The sequence below is a fragment of the Macaca fascicularis genome, chromosome 2, assembly GCF_037993035.2.
Source record: "Macaca fascicularis isolate 582-1 chromosome 2, T2T-MFA8v1.1".
NCBI classification, from domain to species: domain Eukaryota; kingdom Metazoa; phylum Chordata; class Mammalia; order Primates; family Cercopithecidae; genus Macaca; species Macaca fascicularis.
This window is the reverse complement of record NC_088376.1, coordinates 126,928,489-126,956,423: the sequence shown is the minus strand read 5'-3', so window position 1 is coordinate 126,956,423 and position 27,935 is coordinate 126,928,489. Positions and strand designations below refer to the sequence as shown.

General features: G+C 41.7%; 2 protein-coding genes across 15 annotated transcripts in view; one reads left to right on the top strand and one right to left on the bottom strand.

The window, feature by feature from the left end:
* Positions 1 to 10,991, bottom strand: part of ATXN7 (ataxin 7) — a 141,203-nt gene extending 130,212 nt beyond the window's left edge. For 8 of the 12 annotated variants that reach the window (XR_012431310.1, XR_012431311.1, XR_012431313.1 and 5 more), the window contains exon 1: positions 10,720 to 10,991. The gene's annotated coding sequence lies outside the window, so the exon portion shown is untranslated. Of the gene's footprint in view, positions 1 to 9,878; positions 9,979 to 10,190; positions 10,346 to 10,719 lie in introns of those variants that run through there. The other 4 variants (XM_074032612.1, XM_045385911.3, XM_074032616.1 and 1 more) reach the window with 2 other exon arrangements.
* Positions 10,992 to 11,034: 43 nt separating this feature from the next.
* The window catches only part of THOC7 (THO complex subunit 7), a 29,892-nt gene continuing 12,991 nt past the window's right edge, over positions 11,035 to 27,935 (top strand). For 2 of the 3 annotated variants that reach the window (XM_065540895.1, XM_005547529.2), the window contains exon 1: positions 11,035 to 11,077. Coding sequence is in view for 2 of the 3 variants with exons in the window: in XM_005547529.2 (XP_005547586.1) it covers positions 11,059 to 11,077 (19 nt within the window). In the remaining variant the exon portion in view is untranslated. Of the gene's footprint in view, positions 11,078 to 12,250; positions 12,476 to 27,935 lie in introns of those variants that run through there. The other variant, XM_005547528.5, reaches the window with a different exon arrangement.

Genomic DNA, 27,935 nt, shown 5'->3' with positions numbered 1-27,935 from the left:
GTTCAAGACCAGCCTGGACAACATGGCAAAACCCCATCTCTACAAAAAATAAAAATAAAATAAATAAAATAAAATCCTAACCCTCCCAGTGATGGTAATAGGATGTGGGACCTTTTCAGGGGTGATTAGGTCATGAGGGCAGAACCTTCATGAATAAGATTAGTGCCATTACGAAAGAGTCCCAGGAGCTTGTTTGCCCCTTCCACCATGTGACACCAGCTATGAAACAGGAAACATGCCCTCATCAGACATGGAATCTGCTGGTGCCCTGATCATGGACTTCTCAGCCTTCAGAACTGTAAGAAACAAAGGTACGTTGTTTACAAACTACCCAGTTTATGGTATTTTGTTAGAGTAGCCTGAACAGACTAAGACGCACACCAATGTCACTACAATAAGGGAACATTACTCAAATGAGGCCAAACGTTAGTTTACCCATCTCCAGTTCAGCCTGGAAACTTCAGAATCCAGAAAAGGGGCTTCTGCAGTTAGTAAACCACTGTTCTAGAATCACCCTCAATGGGCAATCAGAACACCTAGGTTCTGCAATAGTCCTAGGCTGGAGAGGAAATCACCCTTTCTAAACCTTATCCTCAGCTGAAAAATAGAGAAAATATTTCCTCTTCCCTGACTTCAAAGGATTGGAATATACAATGAAACAGGAGGACATACACGAAAATGCTCTGCATAAAATCACACTGTATATGTACAGCATTTTATCATTTGAAGTGTGGTTTAACTCATACTTACAAAGGCCAAATAAATGTAGGTTGCCCCTTCAGCCTATAAGCTATAAAGTCGAACATGCTTATTTCAAAGTATTAGCAAAGTTACAGTGAAAGCACTTAGACATAAGAAGACAGAAAAATAAATGCAGAGAAATTTGAGAAAATTTAGTGCAGAGACCATAAACTTTATTTATCTCACTGGGTTCTAAGGGGATCACTATACACTGGATAAAAATGTTTATAGTGACTCTGTTACCAACAAATGGTTAGAGTCTATATGCTTTTCTTTAAAAATCAGGAAAAATGTATATTTCAGGAAAGATTATCATGTAAAAAACACATGTAGTACTGCACTTAAAAGTGGTAAGTACCAGTAAGGTTAAATGGAAATAGACGGTGTAGAGCCACAAGAATGCTTTTAAAGATGGGGGTTTAAGAACCCTTGGGGCCAGGTGTGGTGGTTCATGCCTATAATCCTAGCACTTTGGGAGGCCAAGGTGGGAGGATGGCTTGAGCCCAGAAATTGGAGACCAGTCTGGATAACAGAGTCTCTACAAAAAAGAAAAAAAAAATTTAATTAGCCAGGTATGGTGGCACACACCTGTATCCCCCACTTCTTAAGAAGCTGCAGTGGGAGGACCGCTTGAGGCCAGGAGGTCAAGGCTGCAGTAAGCCATGACTGTGCCACTGCGCTCCAGCCTAGGTGACAGAGAGACAGCTTGTTTCAATAACAAAACAAAACCCTTGGATGTAGGATTGGGAAGGAGAGGGGTGAACCAGGGATCATTATGGTGTCGCTTATATGTGATACAACGTCTAAACCAAGTCCACTCACAGTGAGTGGCCCACAAATGTTCAGATAGTAAATAACTGTTGGTTTTACCTGCCCTCCATCAATTCCCACTGCTGGGGAATGACAACTCCCCTAAAGGGTACTGTCTGAGTGAGGCAATAACCAAGGCACCTGCTAGGACCCAGTCTGGGCATGAAAGATACACTCTCAGTAGAAAGTGGGATTAAAAACTGCTGGAGAGGTTAGCTCTCCTGTATCCTGAGAAGACTGTCTACTGAGTCCTGCTACCTGGATCCCTGAAGCTGCTCTAGATCTGGTTCACTCTGAAGCCTGATTCTTTGGCATTATTGTCACCACATCCCTCCAGCAACTTCTTTTTTTTATGTTTAGTCAGATTTAGTTCCTACTGCTTACAACCAAAGATCTCTGGCTGATTAGCTGTTATACTGTGTCTAGAAGAACTGCATTTTCTTAAAAACTAGGGGGGAAAAATTTTAATTTGATTGGCAATTAAACCATTAATTTTACATTGAAAAGGGATACATTATAGAGTAGAATACAAAATTCATGTAAAATTTTAAGATAATGGATTTTGAGATTTTAAAAAACATGCTTGCCCCCACTTCCCACCCTTCCTCTCTCCCTCCCCCATGCAAGTTCTTTAGTGATGGGATTAAGAAACACTGGTATAGAGATAAATTTTCCTTAACTTTTAAGATCTGTCCCTAACTAGATAAAAGCTCTAGGGCAGGTTACTTAACCTTTCTAAGGCTCACTTTTCATACCTTTAAAATGGGATAATACTACCTACATGTAGAGCTGTTATCCCAAGAGATAACACAGGAAACCATTTAGCACTGTTCCTCAGAGCAGTTTTATCAGCCATGGCAAACAAACATAGTTAATATAATAGAAGCAAGTTGGCACATAGGTTGATGGCTGCAACAATTTCCTGTAGGCTATCCTGTGCAATATGACTTGGCAGCATTTGCCATCAAGAGGGGGTATCTTTGTCCAATCCCTTGAATTTGAGTTGACCTTGTGACTTGCTTTGACTAGCAGAATATGGCAGAGTGGTACTTTGTGACTCCTAAGCTTAAGCCTCCAGAAACCTTCCAGTTCTCATCCTCTTGAAACAGTGCCTCCACCTGAGGAAATCTGGTCTAGGCTGCTAGAAGATGAGATTATGTGGAGCTCAGAGAGAGATCCCAGCTTGACGAACTAGTTCTGACTCAAGACTTAAGAGGACTGCAGCCACATTAGTGACCTCAGGCCAGGTACTACCAATGGAAGAATTGCTCTGCCCTAATTATGAGAAAATAAAATGGCATGTGTTTTAAGCCACAAAGTTTTGGAATGGGTAGTTAACAATAGATAACTGACAGACATGCTTCATGAATTATCGTAATATTTCTATATTTTATAGTCTATTCACTTCCTAAATTTTCCTATAACAAACTCTAAGGCCCAAAGTCCACAAAAAGTCACTATGTCACAGCCAGATGTGGTTACGTTTCTCATTCTTCAAGGCTAGATCTACGTTTCTAATTTCATATAAAAATGAACTGTATCTCTACCAGAATGAGGGGCATAGGACATAGAACATACTCCAAAGCCAAAATAACTGAAGTGAAAATTTGCTAAAATTATCATAGTTAAACCACAAAGATGCAGGTGCAAATAAAGTTGAGTTGCATTTGAAGGTAACTGGCTAAGGAAAAAAAGGAACAATTTAATTGATAATTTAATTAAAGCATTAAATTATAATCTGTTTTGATTTTTAATTTTTTAAAAAACAAAACAGATTATAATAATCTGTTTAACAATCAAAATTATAGTTTTAGATTATAATTTAATAATTAAAACAGATTCTCCCCGTAACAATTCTTGCTCCTGGCATTTTCTTCCATACACTTCAAAGATGACCAAAATCCTATTCTAAAAGTTCCATCTTATACACAGTCTCATTATATACCCTTTTTTCTACGAATAAATATTGACTGCATCATGCTTTTTAAAGATTGCAGCATATTCCACTACATGGATAGACCCTAATTCACTTAATCCCTCATCAATAGGTATTTAGATCACTTTCTATGTTTTGTTATTATTAAAGGAGAGGTGAGCAGTCTGGTACATGCATCTGTACATACTTCACCAACTGTTTCTTTAAATTCCTAGATGTGAATTTACCTTTTTTTCTTTTTTTGTAATGACTTTGGGTTCATATTGCTCAAACTGTCATCCAAAAGATATGTACAAAAAATTTACTTTTTTTTAACAAGAAGGAAATCCTTAAATGCTAAAAGAACACATTTTACATCTCTAATATCTATATATAAAATGGCAATTTTTAAAATTGCATTTTATCTCTATCTAAAATACTGACTCATGCCTCTTATACTGTATTTGCTGTACATTTGGAGGGGGAAAAATCCTACAATACCCAAATAATTTCTAGTGGTTTTATTTTCAGCACAATGTTGTTTTGAAAAAGTAAACTCCAAAAAGAGTGTACTTGTTGCAAAATAAGCAAATCAGTAGAGAATGTTGAAAAGCAGGAAAGGAAGCAAAAAATAAACTAATCAGTTAGAGCAGTTATCAGGTCACCAAATCTGCATCCTTACACAATGGCCAGGAGAGAAAGGTAGAGAGAGTGAAAAGGTGAAACTAAAAGCAGCAGCCCTCAGAGCTTCAGTGATGGCAGGATGAAATTACACACAGACATATATATCTACATGCTCTGTACACGCCAATCCTGGAGCTAATCTCCAGGGGTTAGAACACAAGAGGAATCTTTGTGTGCTTTATAGAACCAAACATCATGCAGAAAGGGAATGGGAAAGACTAGGATACAGATTTCCTTTAGGGTAAGAATGTCTAGTTAGCAGCTTGAGGGGCCAGTATCAATTACTTCCCTTCCAGGGCAAAGAAGGATTAACAGGAACATTAAGCAAAAGACAGCTCCAAAAGCACCGATTGCCTTCAAAAACCATCACATCTGAGAGGGTCCAATCATCAAGCTCTATTAAAAAATGGGCAAGGTGAGAACACCTAACAATAAATAAAATTAACTGGTGACAGAATCATGCATGCGCTAAGAAGTAAAGGCCACACAATATGACTAATAACAACTTATTGACTAAAGTTTCATCCTATCCAAAGAGATGAGGGCATTAGATCAAACTGCCATACCAAAAGCAGAGTATGCTAAATAAAACAGCAGCGTGTGAGCACACACACACATATGTGTGTGTCCATGTGTTGGGGGTGGTTGCTTGGCAAAGCCACAAATCTATCCATCTAATATTCTAGGCAAGGATTCTGCAAATTATGGCCCATGGACCAAATCTAGCTAAGATTTTTATACAACAGGAGCTAAGAATGACTTTTACATTTTTAAATGATTGAAAAAAATAAAATATGATGTGACATATAAAAATTGTATTAAATTCAAATGTCAGTGTCCATAAACATTTCTTGGAACACAGTCACACCCATTCATTTATATCTATGACCATTTTCCTGCTATCACGGCAGAGTTGAGTAGGTGTAGAAACCTGGATGGCTGGCAAAGTAAAAAATATTTACTATATGGTCCTTTACAGAAAATGTGCTGACCTCTGTTCCAGGCTATAAAATCACATAGTTTTTTAATGGATCACAGCTCCAAACCTGTACAGGCTTGTTGGTTTGGCCCCTGACATATCCAAGATTTTGATATAACCTGTCAGGCCAATAGAGAATGCAACCCCATTAGCTAAGAATAATGGAAAAGTCCAATAGGTTGTCAAGATGTTGGGATACCTGCCTATGATAACAAGAAAATGTAAAAGGTTTTTCTGAGTTGAAAGTAAGATGGTTCCAGAAGGTTTAAGTGGGAACCAGGATGAATAAAGGTATTCTCTTTAAAAGGATGTGTAATATCTCTAGCCGGATGCGGTACTTCACGGCTGTAATGCCAGCACTTTGGGAGGCCGAGGCAGGTGGATCACCTGAGGTCAGGAGCTCGAGATCAGCCTGGCCAGCATGGCGAAACCCCATCTCTACTAAAAATACAAAAATGAGCTGAGCATAGTGGCACATGCCTATAATCCCAGCTACTCGGGAGGCTTACGCACGAGAATAGCTTGAACCCTGGGAGGCGGAGGTTGCAGTGAGCCAAGATCATGCCACTGCACTCCAGCCTTGGCAACAATGAACCTCCGTCTCAAAAAAAAAAAAAAAGTATGATATCTCCTTCCAAAGATGAGAATGTAACTATCTTCAAAATGGCTACCACTTTCTGAGTACTTACTAGGGGCCTAGGACTAAGCAAATTTTTTTGCATTTATTATCCCATTTAATGGTCATCTCCTCTAGACTCAGAGAAGTAGACTGGACCAAGTTAAACACAACCAGAGAGCTCAGGAAATGAGAATCAAGGCCATATTCAAAGTCTAAAGCCTGTGATCATAACCATTTCCCAACCTAAGGGAAGAAGGCATAAATGATCGCCACAAATAAATGACAGGAAAGGGAAAAACTACAGAAATAGTAGAAGCAAGTTTATTTTTATGGCCATAAGCGTTATACAGTATTTTATTTATATATCTCACACTTTCTTTTGACTCATAATGCCCTCTCTTACTTCAGCATTTAAAGTAAAATATGATTCAGTACTGCCAGACCCTTTCCTATTGAGAAAAATCAACACATGTACCCAACTATGAAGGCATTTTAAAGATGGCAGAATTAGACAACTAAAGCGATAAATGTAACTTCTACCCATGAACTCCTTGGGTTAAATGCCAGCAGAATTAGACAAGTAAAGAACTAAAGCGATAAATGTAACTTCCACCCACGAACTCCTTGGGTTACCTGTGAAGGTCTCAAAACGAAAGGAGTAGTGAAGCACTTTTAGGAGTGATGGACTATAAAGCACATGTGCAGTATTTTAATTTTTTAATTCAGATTATAAGTGAAGAGAAAATGTTAAATGGAATCTTGCCCACAGAAAGAAATACAATGCTGGTGGGTGGCTATTGTTTCTTCCTGCCCAGCAGCATCCATGTCCTCCACTCTGCTAAATAAACCATCATTTTCCACTTTCCTCTAAATATCTACATTTGGGGACGACTCAATCCTAACTCATTTTTGAAAATCTTTTTCTTAAAAAAAAAAATGTTTTAAGTGTTAATATCTTCATCACACCAATTTGGAAATAATACACTTGTTATCCTATACAATTAATATACATGTTTCCTCAGATGTTTATTACTGGTTCCCCAAATCCGGCTTATAAGTCCTTCTTGTGGGCCAAAGAGGAGCTAAGATTTTTATACAGGAAACTTCTAGCCAGCCTTGCGACAACTGTACTAGTTAGCCATATCCAGATGAGTAACTGAAGAGTTAAGCAGGGTAAGTAGCTAGAGTGAATAAAGGAAACCAAATTTGAATTTTAAGTCTATTTTGACTCAAACTGTGTTTTCCCAATCATGTTCTACTGTCCTGCCAAGGCACAAACACATTTTCTTAGAATGATTCCCTCTGAGTCAAATTTCACATTTTCTGGAAAGAAGAGAGTGGAGCTGAAAGACCCATTTGCTCCAAGGGCTGGTGTAAAGATCAAATCTTTGCTTATCTACCATCGAACTATCTGGTCTGAATTTTTGGATATAATTTTTTAAAAATACAGCCACAGTGCATGCAGGACTAGCATGTCAGACCAGGTTGGCTTATCAACTGATAGGCAGTGCTTTGCTGTGGGAATAAAATGGAAGTGCCTCTAAGTCTGAAGACAACGTTATTTATTTATTTATTTATTTCAGTGTCTTACTCTGTCGCCCAGGCTAGAGTGTAGTGGCGTGATCTCAGCTCACTGAAACCTCGGCCTCCTGGGTTCAAGTGATTCTCCTTCCTCAGCCTCCTGAGTAGCTGTGATTACAGGCACATGCCACCACGCCCAGATAATTTTTTTTGTATTTTTGGTAGAGATGGGGTTTCACCATGTTGGCCAGGCTGCTCTTGAATTCCTGACCTCAAATGATCCACCCGCCTCGGTCCCCCAAAGTGCTGGGATTTCAGGTGTAAGGCACTGTGCCCAGCCTGAAGATAACTCTAAAAGGCAAGTAATGAGCACATAGATCTACTTTTCAAAAATGTTTTTTTCTCTTTAAAATGGTCATTCTGTGATGGCTCATGCCTGTTGTAATCCCAGCCCTTTGGGAGGCTGTGGCAGGAGGATCACTTGAGCCCAGGAGGTCAAGGATGCAGTGAGCCATGTTCATGCAATTGCACTCTAGACTGGGCAACAAAGTGAGACCCTGTTTCAAAGGAAAAAGGAAAAAAGAAAAAAGAAAAGATTTCTAACTTCCATTTTATTCAATAAAAAGATGTGTCTCTAATTTTTTTTTAATTCCTGGATCTCTTTTCTAAAACAACTATAGACCTTCTTCCAGAAAAATACACATATACAAAAAGTTTTGGTCACAACTACAGGGAGTTCAGGAATCCCCTGAAACCGACGCTTGGAGGGTCACAGACCCCCAGGATAACCCTTGTTCTAAAAGCATATTACAAAAATCCTTACATTATTTCACGGGCCCAGAATAAAGACCATATAGCTAGCTCTCTCATCATTTTTTATATTTTCGGAAAGTAAATATCAAATAAACACACAAATTTTTCTTAACTAGTCTTTCATATTCTAAAAAAAAAAACAAACAGAAATCTTATGACTCGAATAAATCAATAAATATAAGATCATACAAGTTCAAAGTCTGAATCAGTTTTCTTAAAATCTGCTACTTCCATTTCTGTGTTTCTGCCCATAAACATCTTCCTTGAAAAGAAGAAACATTAGAAGGGTAAGGACTTGAGTCTTTGCTACTTTAACATTCATCAACAGGTTAATATGTAAAAAGAAGACCACTCCTAATGTTTACTAAAAGATGTTCTCTCATATACACGAGATATACAATATGATGAAAAGACAATTCTTAAATGTTCAACGAATAGATCTGTGTGAATGCAATTCCAAGTAAAATCATGTAGCTGACAAAGCAGATTTTAGAGTTCATAAAGGTTCAAATTATGTGTTTCTCACCACTTGAGTCAAGCACTTTCAGGCTGGACACAATGGCTCAAACCTGTAATCCCAGCCCTTTGGGAGGCTGAGGCGGGAGGATCTCTTGAGCCCGGGAGTTCCAGACCAGCCTGGGCAACATAGTGAGATCATGTCTCTACAAAAATAAAAATGAAAAACAGCCAGGCATCATGGAACATGCCTGTAGTCCCAACTAGTTGGTAGCTGAGGTGGGAGGATCGCTTGAGCCCGGGAGTTCCAGGCCGCAGTGAGCCCTGATGATCGTGCCACTGCACTCCAACCTAGGCAACACAGGAAGCTTGTCTCAAAAAAAATAAAATAAAATAACTTTCAGGAATGTTTATTTTCAGGTACAGCTCAAACTTTAAAGTCTTTCAAATTCCTCTTCGTCTTATTACTCTAGAAAATTTCTAGCATCATCCAACAAAATTATAAGTTATCAAATGAACTTATAAAAATGTTTGAACAGCACTCCATCTATGAATATCTGACAGAATATCTCACGAAAATTTAAGTTACAGGGGACAGTGATACTTTCCCATGAAAATATTAAAGATTATTTTAAATAGCTAGATACTATTTAAAATCAGTATATAAGAAATGTTTCAAAAATCAGTATTATAAGATTAAGAAACACTTAAAAAAGAACATTTCACCACATGACGATTACTTTCTAAATAACTATCCCCACCAAAATGCAACTTGGTATTGTGAACCCCAATCAACTGACAATTTCCGTTTACAATTTGTAGTACTTAAGATTTTTTTAAAACAGTTCTTCACTTAGAGTGCCCTGTCTCCTAACAAAGGAGATGAACAGGCTCTGATGCGCACCTACAGCCAGCGTTTAGGTCAGTATTTTTTCAAAGTCAGGGAAACTTCACACCCTAGGGGAGGGCAAGTTACATCTCAGAATCTTCACATAAAGTAATTTTTGTCTTTGTGACAAAAGTTAAATTCTTGAGCGCTAATTCTTGAGAGCACTGTAATGGTATTATTGAAGTCACTGGTCTCATATAATATGACTAAAATTGTACATATTTCTTGCTAGAGGTTAAACACACTTCACTTTAATACATTTGCATCTGCAGCTTCTCCTCTTTGAAAGAACTGGGGGAAAAACAGGGATAATGTACCTAAAGTTAGTAAGGAAACTGAAACAACCAAATTTATCCCACACAACTTCTTCATCCTGGATATGAAGATGCAAGATCTACTTAGTGGACAGGAAAATTGGAAAACAACGATATGACTGAATAAAATAACAAACCTGTGTCAACTGAGACATGATCCTGGTGCTAATCGTATCTATCCCACTGGAGGTCAAATCAGCTGTATTGGTGCCTGTTTCCTCATCCACCTCTCACCACCTAAACGTGCCATTTACGAGAAAGCTATCGAAGTTGAGTCAAAGTGATTTCGAAAAGAGATGCCCATATAATTTGCAGTGTGCTCCAGACAACTACACACAAGGCAACGTTTCTCATTGAGCACCCCCGCCCCCACTTTCAACTTCCCCTTAAGATAGGGACAGTCACAGAGACATTTTCTGAAAATCAAAGAGAAAAATAAATAAAAGCACCCCATCATGATCACCGACGAGATCCCGACTCTGTGGTGGAATTGGGTGCCGGGTGAGGACGATGGGCACACGCTCCTGGTCGCTCCGCGAACTCCTCCGGGAGGTCGCCAAGTTTCTCTTTCACCCTTTTTCCCGCACCCGCCGAGCCCAGGAAGGAAGGGGGCGGCCGCAGGGGCCGGAACCGCGCGACCTGGAACCCGGGGCCTTTTCTGATTGCCGGCCGCGCCCCGCGCAAGTGCCGGCGTTCGAGACCCGCCCCAGCGCGAGTGGGCGCCAACTTCGAGGGGACCCCCAGCGACGCGCCCCCTCTGTACCCCTAGTCCCGCCTCTCCCGGGCTCAGCCGGATCCTGGCGTCCCCGTCACCCTCCCCATCCCCCAGGGAAGCGAGCCCACCCCTAGCAGCGTCACCCTGGATGGGGCGGCGGGGCCGCAGTCACCTTCCCGGAGAAGGAGCTGGGGCCCCGACTCCGGGCGGCCCGCAGCCCCCGCCGCGTCCCCGCAGCCCTGGCGGCGTCCGGGCGAGCTCACCTGGCGGCTGGCTGCGGCCTCCGGGGCGGCCTCTGGGCGTGGGCCGGGCGGGGGCTGCAAGGGGGGCGGCGGGAGCCCGGCCTGCAGCCGGGGCCGCCGCCGGCCGCCTAGCCTCACCCCAACTCGCGCCGGCCGCGGCCGCCCCCGGGGAGTACCGGGAGCGTGGGGAGCGGGGGTCCCGCGGCGGCGGCGCGGCGCGGCTCAGGCGTCGGAGCAGGCGGCCGCGGGCGCCGCCGCCTCCTCCTCCATGGCTGTTTACCCGGCTGCATTGTGGGAGTTTGACCTCCGCCGCCGCCAACCGCCGCCTCAGCTTGCGCCGCCGCCGCCGCCGCGCACGCCATGGGAGCCGTGACTGACGGTGAGGCCCCGCTCACCGCCACCCGCGCCGGCTGCACAGCCTGTTCGGCCTCCCCGGAGACCCCTGGCCTCCCAGCCCGCTTCCGGGAACCCCTCGGCCTGCCCCGGCCGCTTCGCCCGAGCGCTTCGGCCTTCCAGACCCCTCCCCGAAGCCCCGGGCCTCCCCGGCTGCTTCCCTGAGTCCTTCCTCTCGCCAGAGGCCGAGCGCCCCTCGGAGCCCCTCGGCCTCCCCCGCCCGCTCTCCCGAAGGCAGCGCGGGGCTGTAGGGTGTGCCGGGAGCGTGGTCGGTGGGCTGGGAACACACGTGGGTGGCCGAGACGGCTAGAAGCGGTGCAAGGGCGGGTGGGACCGGAGGGAGTCCGGGTTTGTCTAGGGGCGCGGTGAGGGCCCAGGAGCCGCGAATGGTGGGCGGTGGTGCCGGGCTTGGGGCTGGGGGCCTGGAAGGTTTCTGGAGGACTAGGAGGGAGTGGGAGCTCCAGGGATGGAACGGGAGTTTCGGGACTCGTCTACAAGGGATGTCAGAATACGGAGCGTGACACCTGGAGGGGTCCTGGGGCATATTGGGAAGGACTCACAGACAATGGAGTCGATGGCAATGAGGCCTTGAACTGCGAGTGGATTGTGGGTGAGGAGAGGGAGCAGGGAATTATTTATAAAAGGAATACAGAGGGATGAGGTATCCGGAGGGTAATGAGGAAGTGTACCTGGGAGATTTACGGGGGGTAAGGAGGAGCCAGTATAGTGATGAGAAACCATCTAGGGTAGGTCAGGAGGATAGAAGATGTATATGTGTTTGTTGGGGAGGGTGATTTGTCAGCTGGAATGGATTTAGAGGGGCAAAGACTGGGTTTGTGGACTGTCTAAGGGAGATGGTCTATGGAGTGAGAGCAGAAATAAGGTGACACTTTGGGGAAAGGGGAAGGGGCATGATCGGCAACTGGAGGGAGAACCTACAAGTTATCTGATTAGGGAGGAAGAAGGTCCTTTGATATCTGGGAAGGGGAGATCTAGGGCTTTTGGGTGTTTTTCAGGAGAGGGTGACCAGTAACTAAATGCCTGTGGAGAGGCCACTTCTGAAGAGTTGAAGACCACCAGGGTCTCCACATTAAAGGGCCTGGCCATGGGAAGAACAGTGATAGGCCCAAATTTGCAGACTGGTAAAGAGTAGTGGAGGTGGAAGACTACTAAAGACCCAGGAACTTCATGTAGAATTTCAGCTTTGCTTCATTCCAGTTTCATTTATTTAGTGGACATTTATCCTTCCTGGACTAGGCTTTGGGATTACAACCCAGAACCAACAAGCAAGAACTTTTCCCTCTCCAAAATTTCGGTCGGAAGGGAAAGAAACATTGACTAATGAGTTTTAAGAGTGACAAATATTACCACAAGGAAGTACAAGGTTGGTAACTGTAGGAACATGTAACAAAGATTATCCAATCAATGGAAATGAGAAAGCTTCCCCAAAAAAGATAATCCCATTTTTGAAGAATAAATAGATGTTGGACTGGTGTTCTGGGTTGGTAGCCACTTGTACAAAGGCCCCAAGATGTTGGAAGAACTCAAAGTTGACAGTTATTGCTAGAATTTAGAAAGTTATGAGCCAGAGAGTTCTAAGGGCAATGGGAAGCCATTAAAAGTTTTAACATTGGTGTTGTGCTAATCAGATTGGCATTAACACACACACATGGCCGGGCACAGTGGCTCACGCCTGTAATCCCAGCGCTTTGGGAGGCCAAGGCAGGTGGACCTCTTGAGCTCAGAAGTTCAAGACCAGCCTGGGCAACATAATGAGACCCCATGTCTACAAATACAAAAAAATTGGTCTGGCACAGTGGCACACACCTGTGGTCCCAGAACTTGGGAGGCTGACAAGAGAGAATCACTTGAGCCTGGGAGGTCGAGGCTGAAGTGAACCACGATCGCATCAGTGCACTCCAGTCTGGGTGACAGAGTGAGACCCTGTCTCAAAAAAAAAAAAAAACAAAACCGCATACACACTGTCTCTGTTATGTGCAGAATGATTAGAGGAAGAGAAAGTGAGGAGCTAAGTTTCCTTACCACTTACTAACGTTTACATGGTGCTGTCAGGTAATATTCTAATTGTTGTCCCCATTTTACAGATGAAACAGACACAGGTTAGCTTGCCCAAGGTTGCACAGATAGTAAGTCATAGAGGGTCAAAGGCAGGGAGACCACCTGCGGAGTTCCCGCTCTTCACTATTATGCCTCCTGTGTCTCCTATTTCTGCAGTGGCCCTGGTGAGAGACAATGAGGACTGTGACCAAGAGGGAATGCAGAGAAGAGGACAGGTGGGAGGGAAATTTGTGAGGCAGAATGTCAGAACTTCGGGTATTGAATGAATGCGGGGAGAAGGGGTTTAGGATGATCCCAGGTTTTTGACTTCACTGTGTGCCTGTTAGCACTACTTTTCTATTTATTGAGATAGAGATGTCCAAAGGAGCGATAGGCTTTGTCAGATGGGAGATAGGGACAGAAGATGAGTTCTGAAGTACTGACTGCAGTAGAGTGCCCCACCACATCCTTAGAGTCCACAGGAATCTCTACCCTGCCACTTACAGACTGTCTCAGCTTCGGTCTCTGAATGGAGATAATAATAAAATCTGTGTCAGCGGATTGTTTTGAGGATTAAACACAAAAAGTTGTAAAGGGCTTTGCATTGAGTCCAACACATAATAATTAATGTTCAGTAAATATTATTAAATGTCAGAGTAGTTTTACTAATCTGTCTTCCACTTTCCTTTGATGTGGACTGTGCCTTCTCTCTTAATCTGCACAGGTTGCCTTTTCCTGCCTTTTCTATCAGGTGACACTCCACTTTTTCCTCAAGACCCAACTCAAAAATCCCCTCTTTCCTGGAAGTAGTTGACCCTCTGCCTATTAGCCATGTTATTTTATGCATATTGCTGCTGTCACCCTTAATACTTTATTTATATGCCTTATGCTAGAAAAGATTTAAGGCAGTTCACCGTAATGAGAAAATGTACAAATTAAATGGATTAGAAAACAAGACAAAAAGAACACTGAAATTAGGAAAAATAAAGGGAAGTCAGAAGTGGGGTGATCCTCAAAATGCAGAAGGATAAAGTCTAGTACATTAATTAACCAAGCTGTAAGTGACCTGTTTCTCTAATAGGCCATGCCGAGAGGCAGTACTTCATCTACTCTGTGGTCTAGTGTTCATGAAAGAAGGCAATCTTAGATGCCCAGGAAAAGCACTTTTTTTTTTCTGATTTGAACTAGAGGAAAAGTTTGTCATTGAGGTCCTTATAAATGAAAGCCAGTGTCATATCCTTAACCTCTTTTCAGCACTGAAGATCACAGAGCTGTTTTGTAGCACATCCCTTGCTAGGTAAAAGAAGGTTAAATCACAATTAGAAAGATTCTAAAGCCAATAGAGGCTGGGTGTGGTAGCTCACACCTGTAATCAATCTTAGCACTTTGGGAGGCTAAGGCAGGAGGATCACTTGAGCCCAGGAGTTTGCAACCAGCCTAAGCAACACAGCGAGACCTCATCTCTACTACAAAATTTTTCAAATTAGCCAGGCGTGTGTGGTGGTGTGCACCTGTGTCTCAGCTACTCGTCTCTACTAAAAATTTTTAAAAATTATCCAGGTGGAGTGGCACACACCTGTAGGTAGTCTCAGCTACTCAGGAGGCTGAGGCGGGAGGGTCACTTGAGCCCAGGAGTTTGAGATTGCAACCAGCCGTGATTGCACCACTGCACTCCAGCCTGTCAACAGCACTAAACCCTGTCTAAATAAAACCAATGGACAATTTGGTTTAGGTGGGTAGTGGGTAGCTCTGCTAATCTGGCTTGATTCAAAGCAAGGTTTTTTGATTGAATATCTAGACCATAAGGGAAAGACAAACTACAACTTCTTCAGACAATCCTCTATAAACATGGTTTTTATCAGCTCAGCTTTTGAAAAAATCAAGCTGAAATGAGTGGTATGTGTGATCAGTCAGCAAGTATTTATTGCATACCTTGTAGGCACAATGCAAAGTCCTGGCTACTTTGTAGTAAACTAGACAGGCGGGCCCTGGCCCCTGCTTTGGGGAAAGAAGCCGTAGTGTGCAATCAAATAAGTAAATAAGATAATTTCTGAAAAGGAATGTAATTAAGTTCTGAGAATGAACTTGGTGGAATGAGGACAGAGAGTAATGGGGGAGGGCAGTGAGACCTGACAGGTTCAACCACATGAAGAGCCCAGGAAAGTATTCCAGATAGAGACAACAACTAGTGCAAAGGCCTGAGGTGAAAACAAGTTCTGCACCCTTTGGAGGAAATAAGGAAAGCCAGTGGGCTGGATCTAGGGACAGGACTGCATCCAGGTGGGCCAAGAGGAGTATGATGCAAAAGGAGGTAAAAGGGAGCTCAGGAGGAGCCTTGCAGGATTTGGAAAGGAGACTGAATTGTCCTGTGTGGGCATTTAGAAATGATTGGAGGATTTTAAGCAGGAGAGTTAGTGATCCAATTCATCTTTTAGATCATCTGAGTTGCATAGAAAATGGATTCTAGAAAGGCAAGAATGAAAACAGGGAGCCCAATACAAAGTATTCCAGATGAGAGAAATAGGGGCTTGGATTAGAGCGAGGTTAGCGTGGAAGATAGAAGTGGATGCTCTTGATATCTCATTCATCCTCCTGGAAAGCTCTTGGAGGAGTACCAGTAACTGTTCATGGAGCTTACATGAGAGCCAATGTCTGTTACAAATTTGAGGTACCTGTATCACTGTGCCTTCATATAATCCATTCCTCTGCGTCTGCATATCCAATTGGACTGGGAGCTCTTGAAGAAGCAGCCCTTTTTTCCTGCTCTTGGTTTGAGGAACTGTCCTGCTTTAGAGTAGCTATAGCTACTAGACTGGATATTTTCACCACTACTGTCATGTTATAAGTGAAAAAGTGGAGGTCTTTGGAAGTTAATGACTTACAGTCACACGGCTAGTTTGTGACAAATCCATTTTCTCCCCTTGTTGCCAACTCTAGCATTTTGGCTAACTGAAGAACAGTTTGGATGTTGTCACTGTTAATTTAAACTATGTTAACTGTTTGTATTTTGTATCTGTTAATTTAAAGGATGCTAAATATTGTTATTACCCTGATAGAAATCATTTCAGAAGCACTTCTTGCCATGCAGAGAACATTAAGTAGATATCTTGATATGCCAGAGCGACAGATGAGAAATAGAGAAACGGTTTGTGGTGGAATGTGGCTCTACCTTCCATTTAATAGAGCTTGCTGGTTTTGACGGTAGCTTTTTTTTTTTTTTAACTTAGAAAAGTGTAATGCATGAATATATAATTGTTGCAATTTGAAATAATGATTTTTAATATGCCTACGAACAATATGACAGCATAATGGAGCTGCACTGTGACTTTCTAATAATGTAATTGTGTATATTTTTCTGTGAATGCAGAGGTGAGAGAACTCATCTGTGAAAGGAAGATAATAGTGCACACTTTGTAGAGTTGTTTCAAGGAGGAAACAGGGTAATATGTGTAAAGCACTTTGAAGTTGAGTGACCATTTAATTTATTGTGTAAACCAGGACACTTTTCAGAGTGAAAAGAAACAAATAGGATGTGTGGTCACCAACTAGGATTGTATAAATGCTATGTAAGTGTTTGCTGCTTCTGTTATTCCTATTTTCAGTTGCTGATCCAATGTTAATAGACATTTGTGGGCACAGGGTTCATTTGTTTTGGGTTTTTTTTTTCATTAGTGCCATTGGATTTGCCCACTTTGTTGCATCTTCTGTGGCCCCAACACAGGGATAACTGCTGCAGTTTAACTATGAAATGATGTTTCTTTAGCCAAGATAATTGGTTTTTCAAAGCAAGATTGACATTTCACCTTGACTTTATTAGCACTATACTCTAAACATTTAAACAAACAGAGAGAAAAGACAAAGGACCTCAACATGATGTTTTGCATTTCTTTTACTTTTAAAATTTTAAATGTAATTTTGGTGTAAGTAATTTCCCTTGGCATCAGCAATTTATGTAGACCGGTCAGAAGTATCTTAGGAGAGGTTAATATCTACATGGAGGAATCAGACCATCTTATTGTTCCTTCCACCCAGCTTTTGTACGTCTTCTTAATATTGTTGACCTTAAAAATTGTTTTAATGATTTTGAGCTATTTGAAAGGAGGTTTTGAAACCAGGTGTTATTTTGCCATAAGGAATGTAATACAATGGGCTAATATATGTGATTTATCTTAATTACATGAGCTGTGGTGGTCTAACGATAAATCTTACAGGAATCTCCGTGAACATTGTTTTTACATGGCCTTAGTCTCTCTTCTTGTTCATTTAAAATAGGTCAAGTCAAACCAGTTTTCTTTTTTGTTGTTAACACGTCATAGCTTTATTCAGTAACAGAGTAGAATTTTTAGTACAGAGAAAATGAAGTACCTGAGAATAAGTTTACCACCCGGTTAACTACCGTTACTACTTCAGAAAAAAAGTACTACATGTCAGTAAATTCAAGAAGAAATGCACAATATGAAAAATGAAGACCTTCCCCTCTTTACCTTCCATAATAATTCCTCTCCCAGAATGATTTTTAATGCCTCTAAAAGGTAAAAGTTCCTTCTCTAGAGCCTGACTCCTGAGTTTGAGTTCCATTTGTATTCCTTACTTCCTGTGACATTTAATTTTTGGCCAGGTGTTTTTTTATTGGTAAAATGGGATAAGAATATCTATAATGCGGCCAGGCACGGTGGCTTACACCTGTAATCCCAGCACTTTGGTAGGCCGAGACGGGCGGATCACAAGGTCAGGAGATCGAGACCATCCTGGCTAACACGGTGAACCCCGTCTCTACTAAAAATACAAAAAAAATTAGCCAGACGTGGTGGTGGGCACCTGTAGTCCCAGCTATTCAGGAGGCTGGGGCAGTAGAATGGCGTGAACCCGGGAGGCGGAGCTTGCAGTGAACTGAGATGGCGCCACTGTACTCCAGCCTGGGCGACAGACTCTGTCTCAAAAATTATCTATCTATCTATCTATCTATCTATCTATATAATGCTGTTGTGTAGATTAAGTGTGTTTATATGTGAAAAGCATCTAAAACAGTCCTTAGCATATTTAAGTGTTATATATATGTTGGCTAGTATACCAGTAGGCATATATGCTTGAAAATTTTATACAGTCATTTACACGCTGGTCTGTATTCAACTTCTGTGTACCTGTAAAAGTTTTTTAAAATGATGTAGTAGGTGCATATATTTATGGAGTACATGAGATGTTTTGATACATACATACAATGCAAAATAATCCCAGCAGGGTAGATAGGATATCCATTATCTTCAAGCATTTATCATTTGTTATAGACATTCTAGTTATGCTCTTTTAGTTGGTATAAAATGTACAATACATTATTGTTGACGGTAATCATCCTATTGTGCTATCAAATACTAGATCCTATTCACTCTAACTATATTTTTGTACCCATTAAGCATCCCTGCTCCTCCCCTGCCACCAAACACCCCACGGCTCTTCCCAGCCTCTCATAACCATCTCTACTGTCTACCTCCATGAGTTCAATTGTTTTAATTTTTAGCTTATCATGGAGCTCTTTTGAATATAAATCTACCTTATTCTTTTATATCAGTGTGTATACTCTATTAATTTTTTAGACAGATCCTCTCTTGGCATTTAGTTTGTTTTCAGTTTTTTACTGTTCCAAACAGTGTTACAATGGAGATACTTGAATAGATATATTCGTGTACTTGTGGGAATAATTTCTAAGAGATAAGTCAAAAGGTATATGTGTCTTTGATTTTGGTATATCTTGCTGTAGTGCCTTAGTAGCTAGTTGTTTTCCCCCACTATAATCCTGTCTGAAATTGTTATCCCTTCCTGTGGCTTTCAGTTTGGCACCTACAGAACTTTTTGCCAAACTGCATTTAGAAAGGAAATGCTAATCCTCACTGGTAGATCACAGGATTACTAGTTCACAAAGGCAGGTGAGATTGCAGCCCTCCCTCAAAGGGAGCCACATTTGACCTGTAATTTAGCCTTAGCAGGGAGTTACATAACCGTGATGCTATTGCCACTGGTTGTCAAGCCTTGACCTGTCTCTAAAATTGTTTTGTAATCAAGGTTTTAATGGCAAATATAGGGAAAGAACAATTATGAATTTTGAAAGGAATATTAGTCTGGATTTATGAGAAACTCCCTTTTATGATAAAATGAGAGCATAGCTAAAATGGCTGTGTCATCTGTCCAGAGGCCTGGAAATCTAGAATTGCTCTAGTAACTGTAAAGGAGTCATTTCTTCCTGCCTTTATGCTTATGAAAAATAGAGTTTTAAGATCTAACTTCTTGAAAGGACTTTTTGAGGCTTATTTGGTGTCTTGAGTAATTTTATATTTCTTCTGGGTATGTGTTGGCATATATGTATCCCATTTTGCAAGTGAATATTTACATTTCAGCATAAATGTGTCATTACTGATTGTAAACTGATTTTGAAAGATATTTTGTATGTGCAATTATGGTACAATGTATAACCAAATCCAGTAGGAAGTCATAAGTTCTAGAATTGTGATAATAGTCTACTGTTAAACCAATCCTGTTTTTTATGTCTTCAGTGGTTAACGTTTAGGCATATTGGATATGAGGCATTTTGATGAGCAAATATGTATCTCATGCCCCTGCCTCATAGACAGTATACACTAGACAATGTGTGGTCATATTACTTACTAATTAATATAAGAAGTTAATTGCTGCCTCCTTTTCTTGACTCAGATTCACACTCCACAGTCTTTCCAGGAGCTAGATGGATGGTATTATCCAGCCATCGTCCTACAACCCCTAAAGCCAGGTGGAAAACCACCATCCTCACAGCAGGTGTCAAGTATTTTGGTTTAGAAACTCCTTCCAGATGATGTTGATCCTCATAGTAAAGAAAGTAATTATGACAACTAAGGAGTGATATTGATAACATCAATAAAATAACAAAAATAAAATCTGCTAAGCCACCTTTACTGTTTTTACAGGATAGACCAAAGCCCAGCAGAATTACTAATATAAGCATTCAGATTGCTTACAGAGGGTTTCAAGCACGATAATTTGTGAAGTCAATGTGTATAGTAAACAAAACATGTTTTAAGTGTGTTCAGTATGGAGCTAATTGATAAAATGTCATTAAAAATAATAATGCTCATGCCATTTGTGTTAGTAACTATCAGCAGCAGCCCATCTTTAAATTTAAAAAGAACAGAGGCTATTCTCAAACTGAGAGCTTACCTTTTTGTTTTATTTTGTTTCTGTTGGAGCTGTGCTCTGCACTTTGTACATGTTATTTCAGTAATTCTTGTCCACAGAGTTTTCTAGGCAGCAACTGTCTATGCACAATTTAAGCTAGAAACACCATGACCTTCCCAGTAAGGTTGAGACAGAAGCAAATTTGTAAGGAATCCTAACTGGGCAAAACGTCATATGCATAAATGCCTAATATGTATCTACCTAGATATAGCTATAGATAAATCTTCAACATTTACTCTTTTATAGGATGATACAAGTTGTGGATTAAATTTAATATAAAGATAAGGATAACATATTTTTTGTTTGCCTACTATAGATAGACATTGTGCTCCTTTGTATACTTTTATTTCCCTTAAGTTTCCCAATATTTCTACAAAGTAGATAGTTTTATTCCCATTTTACAGATGAAGTCGAATGTTGGTCTTATGTGAATATACACACATGCACACACAGTAAGCACTGGGTGGACTAACCAAAACATTGGCTCCAGTTTTTTTTTTTTTTTTTTTCTGGCCCAGGCAGTTGACTGTGAGATGTGCTTAGACTAAAGAGGGATAGGGCTGAGTGGGAGGAGGGCCTGTGAATGCCTGGACAGGGGATTCCCTGTGCTGCCAGAACTAGGGGTGCCACACTCCTACTTGTGCCACCCCAGTGTTGGCATTGGCCCCTGTTCTTTCCTAACCAAGTTGGCTGCTCAGTCCTAACCTGCCTTCTAGGACTTGTGATTCTTTTTTTTTTTTTTTTTCTGTTTTGAGATGGAGTCTCATTCTGCCACCCGGTCTAGAGTGCAGTGGTGAGATGTAGGCTCACTGCAAACTCTGCCTCCAGAGTTCAAGCAATTCTCCTGTCTCAGCCTCCTAAGTAGCTGGGATTACAGGCGCACGCCACCACGCCCAGCTAATGTTTGTATTTTTAGGAGAGACAGGGCTTCAACATGTTGTCCACGCTGGTATCGAACTCCTGACCTCAAGTGATCTGCCCACCTTGGCCTCTCAAAGTGCTGGGATTACAGACATAAGCTACTGTGCCCAGCCAGGACCTGTGATTCTAATCTCTCCTTTTTAGTTCAGGCCATGTTAGCTCCTAACTGTATATGCTTTGGTAGCCTCCTAACTAGCCTCCCTGCCTCTGGGCTTTTCCCAGTTACAATCCATTTTGTACATCTTCCTAAAAATTCTGGCCCATGAATCTTTAGCAACTCCCATTTTCCTACCAGCAAGGTGTACAAGTATAGTATTTACTGGTGCGGACTCCCAAAATCTGACCCCCAACTGCCTATATATCTTTGGGTCCTGCTATTTGTCTTCACTCATCCAGGCTCCCTAGTGTTCTAACACACTCACGCCCCAGATTCAGCCTTTCATTCCCCACCAAGCCTCTGCTAGAGCACAGCTTTCTCCCAGCCTGGGGTGAGAAGAAGGAAAGGATTTCAGCTTTCTTTTTTAACAACAGCTAACAGGTCTTGAGTACTCCTATGGCTCAAAATTCAAATAATATAAAAAGATAATCTCCAATCTTCCAGTCTGTTCCCCATCCACCCCACTTATACTGCCTTCTGTCTTGGTGTAGCCCCTTATATTAGTTTTTTGTATATCCTTCCAGGGTATCTATACTGCTCAGCACTGCACTAGTAGGGACTCCTTGTGCCCGTTTGACAGGTCTCTGTCTGGGCTTCTAGGCTGTCCACAACATCCTTTGAAATCTAGGTGGATCTCTTGGAAGGTCAGAGAACAACTTGCACTCTGCATGCCTGCAGAGTTAGCATCATGTAGGTGCTGCCAAGTTTTATGGCTGTATCTTCCCAAATAGTGGGTCAAGTTGCACTTGGGCCTTCTTGAACCACGGCTGGGGTGGCTGAGGAGCACTGTACTGGAATGCAGGGAACAGAGACCCAAGGTAGCTCTGAGCAGCAAACCTATGGAGGGCACCCTAGGTCAGTCCTCCAAAACCATTCTTCCCTCCTAGAGTTCTGGGCCTGGGTGTGTGGTGGGAGGGACAGCCTTGAAGTTTATTTTTCAGTTTAAAGATCTCAATTGGCTTTATTCTCGAGTCTAGACTTGGTCCACACATCGTTCCATAAAATGGAATAAGTGTTCCAATGAGCTGAGCAGCAGAGGCTGGCTTTATATACAAAGAAGGGCTAAAGAAAGTAGAAGCACAGAACAGATAGCATATTAGTCATTTCAAAGCTACTCTTCTTGTAAGGTGGGGACAGAGAGGCCAACAATAGAAAAAACTGATTAGTTAACATGAGGTTATTTCAGCCTACCTTTTTTGTAGAGAAGCAAGGACTGAAGTAGAAGGAACTTCATTATTATGCCCACTGAAGATTTAAACTGGCCTCTTTGGGAAATTAGCTGTTATCCTGCTCTTCTGATCTCTTAGAAGGTTGGGTAACAACTTAGTCTAGGTTTGGAGGCATGAAACTTTAGCATGGATAACTCCATTTTGAGTTTTAGTCTGGTCCATTGGGACATAGTACAAGAACTTAGTCCAAAACAGTGGCCTCCTGTAATTTTTATTTGACAGTTTGCCTTTTGGTTAGGTTGTTATGTAGGTGAGAGTGTAATCAAAACTTAGGTCATCAGTACTACTCAGTTGCCATCATTTTGAGTTTCTAGTCTAAGCATGTGTTTATAGCTTATTGTGTCCTCCCCATTATTATAAGTTTGTTTGAGTTTTTGTTGTTCCAGCTAGAGACATACCATCTGATGTTTGACAGATGGCTCTCTGGAAACATTTAAAACTTTTTGAGAAGATACAGTACACCAGGGAGACTACTGTTGTGATTAGCAGGTGGAAAATATGAAGAGTTTGGAGCTTTCTCTTTAGCCAGGATCCCCATGAGCCAAACCAACTAAAATCAAATAGCTAGATGAGGAGTCTACATGTTTTAACAAAGTAATCTGCTCTACAATACCCAATGTATTTATGTGCAACAAGAAATATCAGTTGCTGCCAGGCGCGGTGTCCCACGCCTGTAATCCCAGCACTTTGGGAGGCCGAGGTGGGCGGATCACAAGGTCAGGAGATCGAGATCACGGTGAAACCCCGTCTCTACTAAAAATACAAAAAATTAGCCGGGCGCGGTGGCGGGTGCCTGTAGTCCCAGCTACTCGGGAGGCTGAGGCAGGAGAATGGCGTGAACCTGGGAGGCGGAGCTTGCAGTGAGCCGAGATCGCGCCACTGCACTCCAGCCTGGGACACAGAGGGAGACTCCGTCTCAAAAAAAAAAAAAAAAAAAAAAGAAAATATCAGTTGCACAGATTGATCCCTGTTTAATTAGTTGGTAAGATAGCCTCCCATGACTATCTTAAATTAAAGCAGAGGTCAGGTGCAGTGGGCTCACGCCTGTAATCCCAACACTTTGGGACTCTAAGGGAGGTGAATTGCTGAGGTCAGGAGTTTGAGACCACCCTAACTAACATGGTGAAACCCCATTTCTACTAAAATACAAAATTTAGCTGAGCGTGGAGGTAGGCGCCTGTAATCGCAGCTACTAGCGAGGCTGAGGCAGGGGAATTGCTTGAACCCAGGAGATGGAGGTTGCCGTGAGCCAAGATTGTGCCACTCTACTCCAGGCTAGGTGACAGCGAGACTCACCTCAAAAATAAAATAAAATAAAATAAAAATAAATTGCACAGATTGCTCCTTGTTTAGTTGGTAATCTAGTATCCCATGACTATCTTAAATTAAAGCAGAGGCCAGGTGTTGTGGCTCATGCCTATAATCCCAGCATTTTGGGAGGCCAAGGTGGGTGGATCATTTGAGGTCAGGAGTTTGAGACCAGCTTGGCCAACATGGTGAAACCCTGTCTCTCTTAAAAATAAAAACAAAATTAGCTGGATGTGGTGGTACGTGCCTATAATCCCAGCTACTTGGGAGGCTGAGGTAGGGGAATTGCTTGAACCTGGGAGGCAGAGGTTGCAGTGAGCCAAGATCACACCACTGCACTCTAGCTTGGGCAATGGGAGTGAGACTCCATCTCTAAATAAATAAATAAATAAAAGCCGCAGTCCCTGGGAGGCACAGGTTGCAGTGAGCCAAGATCACACCACTGTACTCTAGCTTGGGCAATGGCAGTGAGACTCCATCTCTAAATAAATAAATAAATAAAAGCCAGCAGTCCCAAGTTACCTCTAGGAAGTACTGATTGTGAAAATGTATAGCATTATCCTGTCAAGGTAAAGAAGTAGGCATAAATAAGGAATAATTAAGAGGAGTAAGAGTCTTTATGATGGGGAGTCTTATTCCAATGGTCTTGGGAAAAGTTGTCCACAACATGAAGTCGACAACTTCTCATCCTGATTTGGAGTTTGATTGTCTCTGATGTGACATCAGGCATTCTGGTGAATTCTTTATGTGGTGTATGTATCAGGTATGAGACATCTCCCCTGAAATTTACATCGAGTTGTCCAGCTTTAGCTTATAGGGCTTGAGAAACAGCCGTTTTTGTTATTTGAGAGTCTTAGCCAGATATAAGAATTCAGAATCCAGTCTAGTCTACTAGTAAAAAAAAAAAGGAGAAAAAGAAAAAAGAAAGCAAAAACAATGAGCCAGGCTACAATCTAATAACAAGGCCACTATAACTTTTTTTAACATAATTTTTTTCTCTACATTCACCCTCATTTCTACAAAAGATAATTGCAGACCAATTTGTCTGATTATTTATAAAAGTGCAGCAAGAATAACTACATAGCCATCTTTTAGATTTGCTTTGCTGCGAACTTTGACAAGGAATCTCAGATTAGACTTTTAGAAACCTCTCAATGTTAGGAAGCCAAATGAAGGCACATATCAGACTTTGCCTGCTATATCTAGTACCTTGAGGTTCATGGGCCTGCCAGGAAGTGACAACCTTTACTCATTCACTATAATGCTGAGAACCTTTGAAGCTAGGCATTCTTTTTTTTTTTTTTTTTGAGATGGAGTCTCACTCTGTCACCCAGGCTAGAGGGCAGTGACACAGTCTTGGCCCACTGCAACCTCTGCCTCCTGAGTTCAAGCAATTGTGCTGCCTCAGCCTCCCGAGTAGTTGGGATTACAGGCTCATGCCACCACACCCGGCCAATTTTTGTATTTTTAATAGAGACAGGGTTTCACCATGTTGGCTAGAATGGTCTCGAACTCCTGACCTCAGATGATTCACCCACCTCGGCCTCCCAAAGTGCTGGGATTACAGGCGTGAGCCACCATGCCCAGCTGAAGCTAGGCATTCTAAGCACATTTTCAAATACGGTATTCCTGTCAGAGCCTTGATAATATAACCAGTGTTTCCAATTTTATCCTGTTAAAGAGAACAGATTCTTTATTGAACTTACGCAGACAACCAACTTGCCATAAAAATAACAGTACTAACAAATAGTTTCCAAATTCTGGAGGTATCATCAGGTAGAAAGGAAAAGCAAATGTTTCTATTTTTATTCATAAAAGTATGCTTTACCAAATTGCTGTAAACTATACATAGCTTTCAAAAAAAAGAAGTTTCCTTAAATCTGTAAAACAAAATATTAAAAGAACCAGCAATGTTTCAAATAAAGAAACCATGAAAACCCATAGTTTTTATTTATCAGTTCAATCAGTCTCATGTAATTAATTCATTCTCTGTTTGATCTTGGTTAGCAGTTTTATAAACCCATCAGATTCGTAGACCAAAAAGTGTCTGAGACAAGTCTTAATAGATTTAGGAGTTTATTTTGCCAAGGTTAAAGACATGCCCAGGACACAGCATCAGGAGGTCCTGAGATGTGCCGAAGGTGGTTGAGTTACAGCTGATTTTATATATTTTAGGGGGACAGAAGTTACAGGCAGACATCCATGAATACACGTAAGATGTATATTGGTTCAGTACAGAAAGACAGGACAACTGGAAGGTGGGGGGTGGGGAGGACTTCCAGCTCCTAGGTGGAGTTGATTTTCTGATTGGTAATTGGTTAAGTTATGAGCTAAAGACCTGGAATCAATAGAAAGGAATTTCTGTGTTAACATAAGGGGTTGTGGAGGCCAAGGTTCTTATAGACGTGAAACCTTCAGCTAGCAGGCTTCACAGAGAATAGATGGTAAATATTTCTTATCAGACTTAAAAAGGTGCCAGACTCTTAGTCAATCTCTGGATCAGGAAAAGACCTGGAAGGGGAAGGGGATTCTCCACAGAATGTAGATTTCCCTGACAAGAGACAACTTTGCAGGGCCATTTTTAAATACATCAAAGAAATATGTTTCGGAGTAAAATACTTCAATTTCTTTCAATGTCTGCTGTCATGTGATGTATCTTATTGGTACAAAGAGTCTGTTTGGTCAGTCTTAAGATCTCTATTTTAATGCTCATGCTGGTCAGTTGTGCCTGAATTCTAGAAGGAGGGTATAATGAGGCATTCTGACCCTACCCCCATTCCCATCATGGCCTAAACTAGTTTTTCAGGTTTACTTTGGAAAGCCTTTGGCCTATTGAATGGGGGTCCATTCAATTGAGTGAGGGGCTTAGAATTTTATTTTTAGTTTACAGTTTCTTCATTAAAATTTTGGAAATTTTGTCCAATGGTACAAACTAAAAGTCATGTCAGAGTTTCTTTTTTTTTTTTTTTTGAGACAGAGTCTCACTCTGTTGCCCAGGCTAGAGTGAAATTGCACGATCTTGGCTCACTGCAACCTCTGCGTCCTGGGTTCAAGCAGTTCTCCTGCCTCAGCCTCCTGAGTAGCTGGGATTACAGGCACGCAACCCTACACCCAGCTAATTTTTATATTTTTGGTAGAAACAGGGTTTCGCCTTGTTGGCCAGGCTGGTCTCAACTCCTGACCTCAAGTGATCTGCTCGCCTCTGCCTCCCAAAGTGCTGGGATTACAGGCGTAAGCCACTGCACCCGGCCTTCTTTTCATTCTTCTGATATAGCTTTTTGGAGACACAGCACTTTAGGATTATAATTGCTTGCAAAAGCTTTCATAAAAGGCATTAGAACCAAAACAATTCACTGTTGACAACATGACTTAAAATGGCCATGGTTAAAACCTGATGAGAGTTCATTATAATAATGATGAAATTGACAAGGAAATTTGGTTATTTTTCAACCAAAATTATGACTGATAGCATTTATACCAATACATACCAGATTTATAGGAACTTTTTTTGTCACAGGGTGGGTGGGAAGCCTGATTTTAGGGGCTTTCCTGGAAAATTTTTTCAGCAGTCCTTTTTCCAATGTCCTGGTTGTTTGCACAAATGGCAGTGAATTTTTGGAAACTGCTGTTTTAGGGATTGCTTATTTGGGGAAGCACCCTAGGACAGGCCCAAATGTCATTCTAGGTTGTCGGTTGCCATGGAGCTGAAATACTTGGGGAATGGCTTTTCAAAAGGTAATCTGCAGTCTTTTGGGTTTTGCCTGACCCATAAGTAGATTGGACAGAGCTTGCTGGGTACTTGATAGAATTCTCAGGAGACTGCCATTCTGCCTCTTTCATCCATGTGGGGCTCCCTAGATTACACCAATACATGTACTAGTTGGTACAAATCAAGTATACTGGGGTTATAAATTACCAGTAAGGCCAGGCATGGTGGCTCGTGCCTATAA